General features: G+C 50.4%; 1 protein-coding gene across 2 annotated transcripts; it reads left to right on the forward strand.

The window, feature by feature from the left end:
• Nucleotides 1-356: 356 nt before the first annotated feature.
• On the forward strand, nt 357-5718 carry LOC105468694 (folate receptor gamma). 2 transcript variants are annotated; one of them, XM_011718931.2, is made up of 5 exons: nt 357-455; nt 640-807; nt 3975-4163; nt 4361-4496; nt 4602-5718. In XM_011718931.2, exons 2-5 carry the CDS (start codon nt 640-642, stop codon nt 4844-4846), a joined length of 738 nt encoding a protein of 245 aa, XP_011717233.2. In that variant the 5' UTR covers nt 357-455; the 3' UTR covers nt 4847-5718. The 2 variants fall into 2 exon arrangements, with proteins under 2 accessions (XP_011717233.2, XP_011717232.2); XM_011718930.2 differs by having other exon boundaries at nt 634-807; nt 4602-5717.
• Nucleotides 5719-6892: the final 1174 nt, after the last annotated feature.

The raw sequence follows: 6892 nt of genomic DNA on the forward strand, positions 1-6892 counted from the left end.
TGACCTGTTGGCCTCCCCCAACCTCTGAGCCTGCTTCTGCCTGGGTAATTTCCCAAGACCCAGGAGGGGAGAGTGGTGAGGTGTGATTGCCCCCATCCCTTTGCCTCCCACAGCATCTGCTCTGGGACCATGAACAATAGCTGACAGCTCCATGGCCTTTGCTGTCCCCATCTCAGCTTCCCTGGGCATCTAAACCTCAGCTGCCCTGGGGTAAGAGGACGGGCTGAGGAAGCAGAAGCCTGAGGCTGTCTAGAGTCTCACTCTTGCATCAGCAGGCCACCACCTGTGTTTCCTCCTTGTGCAAATTTGAAAAGAATTGCATAAAACACTGGAGAAATCCAAGAGGGGAAGTCCATAAGGGTGGTGGTTCCCTAAGTGATCACAGAGCAAGCTGGTGCCAGAGCCTGGACCTAGAGTGCTGTTGGTGGGAAGCAGGAGGAGGGTTCTGCCTCCAGGTCAGGGAAGGGCTCCCTCTCACCTCTACAGGCAGCGCGTGTCTTGGCTCAGCTGCCCTGTGGTGGATGCGGGGTGGGGAGGGCAGAGATCTGGGCCTGGGAAGGGGACAGTACACACTCTCGTGGCTGCTACCCCTCCCTCAGGCCTTGTCCACCTCTGACTGTGGCTCTCTGGCAGGAATAGATGGACATGGCCTGGCAGATGATGCAGCTGCTGCTTCTGGCTTTGGTGACTGCTTCAGGGAGTGCCCAGCCCAGGAGTGCGCGGGCCAGGACGGACCTGCTCAATGTCTGCATGAACGCCAAGCACCACAAGGCACAGCCCAGTCCCGAGGACGAACTGTATGGCCAGGTGAGGGCAGCCTGGTGGAGGACAGCATGCACACAGGTCAGAGGGTGACGGCATGAGCAATGGCAGGTCCAGTGTCCTCAGAACCCAGGGTGCCGCTGCCGACAAGGAAGGGGAGGGGCGGCCGGGGCCACCATGCCACAGGTGAGGCCACTGAGGCAGCTCGGGGAATATGAGCTCCAATTTGAACTTCAGGCTCAGGAGAGTGCGTATATTTTATTATTCTGGTCTCCTGGCCTGCTCCCTACAAGGGTTCACATTCCCAGAGGGCTGGGAATGTGCGCAGGGAGAGACTGTGGCAGGGACACAATCTGTGGGTTAAAGCGAAGAGAGGACAGTCTGAAAGCCCCTTAACATCTGAGTCATTCCCAATATTCCATTTGCTTATTTTTAAATCGGGGTTAAAAAAAAAACACCCAAATACATAACATACATTTTCCATTTGAGCCATTTTTAACTGTATGGTTCAGTGGTATTAAGTATGCTTATGTGGTTGTGCAACTGTCACCACCATCCATCTCCTGACCTCTTTCATCCACCAAAACTGAAACGGAAACTCTGTGCCCACCACTTCATTTGCTTTTCAGAACATTCTAGAGCACATCCTCCTTGCCAGGAAATGGTGTGGATGTAGACCTTTGAGAGAGACAGATGACTATCATTCTCAAGGCCATGAGCTATATGAGAGTGATGATATTTGTTGAGCCCCTACTATAGCAATGGAGTTCTTCTCATTGTACTCAGTAACTCTTTTGGAGGCAGCAACCCTTGACCCTGACAGGCAAGACCCATGTCTGCCAAACCCCAAGACCCATGATGTGCAAGGGTCTTGCAGGAAGACCAGGAGTTGGGACATCCAAGGAAAAGCAAGTGTGAAGTCAGGCCGGCAGGAAAGCATGTTCTGTGTCAGCCCGCACTGGGCGTGGGCCAGGGTGTGGGAGATGGGTAGATCTGGCTCGACTCCCATGGATTTCTTTACTGTTTCTCCTGGGTGCTCAGACCTGTCACGCCTCTGCCATCACTTGACCCTAGGTGCGAGGGTTCATCCCAGAAAATTTAAGCAATTGATTCATGATTTCTCAGGTTTTCTGAGTCCTGACCTAGAGTGATTTCCAAAGAGAAACCTCCACCATTTCTGCTTATCTTACCTGCCTTGTATTTACCTTTCTAGGATTGCCTTTTCCACATTTAGTCAAATCTAGGTTCAGACCCACATGCAGGCTACAGCTCCTCCATTCTGCACCACTCTCAGGATCTATCTAGAGTCTCCCCACCTGGACCTCCAGACCCTGGGAGAGCCAGACCAGCCCCTTGACCTCCACCCACCACACAACCTGGGCCAGGTTCTTCTCCTCCCTGTCCTCAGTTAAAAAAAATTTTTTTTTTTTTTTTTTGAGATGGAGTTTCACTGTTGTTGCCCAGGCTGGAGTGCGAGGGCATGATCTTGGCTCACTGCAACCTCCGCCTCCTGGGTTCAAGTGATTCTCCTGCCTCTGCCTCCTGAGTAGCTGAGATTACAGGCGACTGCTACTGTGCCCAGCTAATTTTTTGGGTATTTTTAGTAGAGACAGGGCTTCTCTATGTTGGTCAGGCTGGTCTCGAACTCCTAACCTCAGGTGATCTGCCCGCCTCCTTAAATCTTAACTTCACTATTTACCCTGGGTGTAGCTTACTTAAACTCTGTAAAAATGGGGCCGGGCGCAGTGGCTCAAGCCTGTAATCCCAGCACTTTGGGAGGCCAAGGCGGGCGGATCACAAGGTCAGGAGATCAAGACCATCCTGGCTAACACGGTGAAACCCCGTCTCTACTAAAAAAATACAAAAAACTAGCCAGGTGTGGTGGCAGGCGCCTGTAGTCCCAGCTACTCGGGAGCCTGAGGCAGGAGAATGGCATGAACCCGGGGGGCAGAGCTTGCAGTGAGCTGAGATCACGCCACTGCACTCCAGCCTGGGGCACAGAGCAAGACTCTGTCTCAAAAACAAAACAAGACAAAACAAAACAAAAAAAATGGGGGTAAGGATTCATACTGGGTCGTTGAGAGAATAAAGCACAAAAGCCTTGGGGACTTTGCACCTACGGTGTTCTATGCCTGAGTGTTCTTTGTCTCCCTTCTATATACAGCCCACCCACCCACTAAAACCATACCCTCCCTGAGGGTAGAGATGTTACTGGTTTTCTTCACTGTGGTATTCCTAGGACCTAGTACAGTGCCTGATGTACTAGTACAGTGCTGGATGCAAAATGAATAATATAAATAAGCTGAATAACATGAAATAGACCAGACGTGGTGGCTCATGCCTGTAATCCCAGCACTTTGGGAGGCCAAGGTGGGTGGATCACCTGAGGTCATGAGTTCGAGACCAACCTGGCAAACATGGTGAAACCCCGTCTCTACTAAAAATACTAAATTAGCTGGGCATGGTGATGCGTGCCTGTAATCCCAGCTACTTGGGAGGCTGAGGCAGGAGAATTGCTTGAACCCGGGAAGTGGAAGTTGCAGTGAGCCAAGATCATGCCACTGCACTCCAGCCTGGGCAACAAGAGCGAAACTCTGTCTCAAAAACAAGTTAGTTTAATAACATGAAATAACTTTTTAAACCGTTAAGAGCTGTACTACTAGTAATTACTCTTCCAGACAGTGGCTCCACCTCATCTCCTATATCCCCTGTATTACCTTCTCTTAAAAGCCAAAATTAAGTAAGCATGGTGGCTCACGCCTATAATCTTAGTATTTTTGGAAGCTGACATGAGCCAAGGAGTTTGACACCAGCCTAGGCAACATAGTGACACCCCACCTCTACAAAAATATTTTATATTAGCCAGGCATAGTGGCATGTGCCTGAATCCCAGCTCCTCAGGAGGCTGAGGTGGGAGGATTATTTGAGGCCAGGATGTTGAGGCTGCAGTGAGCTATGATCACACCACTGCACTCCAGCCTGGTCAACAGAGCAAGATCCTGTCTCGAATAAATAAATAAATGAATAAATAGAAGGAAAAGCACCAATACTGTAACTGCCTCTGTCCCCAGGTGGGGGCTCCTCAAGGGCCCTCTTCAAGGGCCCTCCCCAGGAAGTGTTTCTCTGGATGACCTACCTGGGGCAGAGGAGCCAGAATATGGAGGAGATGGCTGTGGTGGGGAGAGATTTAGTCCTGTGTCTTCCTCACCCAGTGCAGTCCCTGGAAGAAGAATGCCTGCTGCACGGCCAACACCAGCCAGGAGCTGCACAAGGACACCTCCCGCCTCTACAACTTTAACTGGGACCACTGTGGTAAGATGGAGCCCGCCTGCAAGCGCCACTTTATCCAGGATGCCTGTCTCTATGAGTGCTCACCCAACCTGGGGCCCTGGATCCGGCAGGTATGTGTGCCATTCCCATAAACATGAGCCTCAGCAAAGAGCAGAGCCTGCCAGCCACTTGCAGGGAGGGCTTGGTCCAGGAATTCAGGTCTGAGGGTGGTGGATCCTCTGCCCCCTCCCACAGCTCTGGTCCCCTTTGAGGATAAAGCTGCTGAGATATGTGGCTGACAGGAGCGTTCCGTCTCCTCCCCACTCAGGTCAACCAGAGCTGGCGCAAAGAGCGCATCCTGAATGTGCCCCTGTGCAAAGAGGACTGTGAGCGATGGTGGGAGGACTGTCGCACCTCCTACACCTGCAAAAGCAACTGGCACAAAGGCTGGAATTGGACCTCAGGTGAGGGCCGGGAGGAGACGAGATGAGGAGTGGGAGTGGGGCTTTAGGGTTGGGAGGGGTGCAGTCTGGCCCAGAAGCTCAGGGTCTTATGTTCTCCTCCCTCAGGGATTAATGAGTGTCCGGCCCGGGCCCTCTGCCGCACCTTTGAGTCCTACTTCCCCACTCCAGCCGCCCTTTGTGAAGGCCTCTGGAGCCACTCCTTCAAGGTCAGTAACTACAGTGGAGGGAGCGGCCGCTGCATCCAGATGTGGCTTGACTCAGCCCAGGGCAACGCCAATGAGGAGGTGGCCAAGTTCTATGCTGCGACCATGAATGCTGGGGCCCCGTCCCATGGGATTATTGGTTCCTAATCCAAGAAGGGTCCTCTGGGGTTCTTCCGACAACCTATTCTACTAGACAAATCCACATGTCTCTTGTGTCTTGTAATCTGGGGACGAGTGGGTTGGAGGGACACATTGCTTCATCTTTTCCATTGACAGGCCCCAAATCGGGCTGGAACTAGCCTGATGTTCACTGGGAAGCAGGGTGTGGAGGTTGAGCTAGAATCCAGGTATCTGATCCCTTAGTTTGGGTCCCTTATCCCTGCACTAGCTTCCCCCTCACGCCAAGCTCATCCCACCAGCACTACACATGGAGAAAGACACAGATAGAGGGAAGAAGGTCAGAGTTAGCTGATGAGTTATTGGGATTCAAGTTGGGAAGAGAGTTTCTTTTCCCTTCACTCACTAGATACAGGCTGGATGGAGATATTGGTGGGGAGGAGGATCTCAGTGATGAACATTTACCTTGTTTCTATCTATTTATTTCTTTAGTTATTTGAGACAGGAATCTTGCTGTGTTGCCTAGGCTGGTCTTGAACTCCTGGGCCCAGACAATACTCCCTCCTTGGCGTTCCAGCGTGCTGGGATTATAGGCATGAGTCACTGTGCCTGACCTGCTTTTTTAAAAAACAATGACAACTAATGTTGCAATTAACAATCTTTTACTTAGTGGAACGTTACATTTAAATTCCAGAAAAGGGCCGGGCGCGGTGGCTCAAGCCTGTAATCCCAGCACTTTGGGAGGCCGAGACGGGCGGATCACGAGGTCAGGAGATCGAGACCATCCTGGCTAACACGGTGAAACCCCGTCTCTACTAAAAAATACAAAAAACTAGCTGGGCGCGGTGGTGGGCGCCTGTAGTCCCAGCTACTCGGGAGGCTGAGGCAGGAGAATGGCGTGAACCCGGGAGGCGGAGCTTGCAGTGAGCTGAGATCCGGCCACTGCACTCCAGCCTGGGCGGCAGAGCGAGACTCCATCTCAAAAAAATAAAAAAATAAATAAATAAATAAATAAATAAATAAATAAATAAATAAATAAATTCCAGAAAAGATTATTGGGTCAAGAGTACATATAATTTTGAGAGTTACAACTTTATGGAGGTTGTATCAATGTGGCTCCCCCACCAGCAAAGTATGAGAGTGCCTCTTTCTCCACTGGGTGTGATGGCTCATGCCTGTGATCTCAGCACTTTGAGATGCTGAGGCAGGAGAATCTCTTGAACCCAGGAGTTCAAGATCAGCCTGGGCAACATGGTGAAACCCCATCTCCACAAAAAACTAAAAAAATCAGCTGGGCATGGTGGTGTGCACCTGTAGTCCCAACTACTAGGGAGGCTGAGGTGAGAGAATCGCTTGAGCCCCAGCAGGTTGAGGTTACAGTAAGCTATGATCATGCCACTGCACTCCAGCCCAGGTGACAGGGCAAGAACCTGTTTCAAAAAAAAAAAAAAGAGAGAGAGAGACTGCCTGTTTCTCCACAACCCTGTCAACCCACTATGCCATCAAACTTTGATTTTCTACTCATCTTACAGGTGGGGAAAGGGCAGCTCAGTGCAATTTTCATCTGCCATTGTTCTGAGATCTTTCCATGTTGACCTACTGAGATGTTAAATTACTGGGTAATAATCCATTCTGTGTATACATCACACTGAATTCAGTCTCCTACTGACGGGCATTGGAAGGAATGGGGTTCTTTTATGATCTTGACATTGCTGAAAGCCACAAGCCAGTCATTTGGTAGAATACTCCTCCATTTGGGTTTGTCTGTTTCCTCATGATTCATTGAGGTTATGCATTTTGGGCACGAATACCCTACATGGATGTCCCGTGCATCATAACGGGAGGCACGTGGTGAAGGGTTTGCCTATTCCTGGTGACGTTAACTTTGATCTTTTGGTTGAGATCGTGTCTGCCACATTTCTCCACTACACTTTCCCCTTTGTAACTAGTAAACATGTTGTAGGGCGAGACTGGAGAACTAGAGATACTCTATTCATCAGCACACTTCCACTGACATGTTCTAGTACCTGATGGACCTTTTTTTAAAAAGGGAAAACAAAAGCTAAACATGTCTTA

The sequence above is a fragment of the Macaca nemestrina genome, chromosome 12 (genome assembly GCF_043159975.1).
Source record: "Macaca nemestrina isolate mMacNem1 chromosome 12, mMacNem.hap1, whole genome shotgun sequence".
NCBI classification, from domain to species: Eukaryota; Metazoa; Chordata; class Mammalia; order Primates; family Cercopithecidae; genus Macaca; species Macaca nemestrina.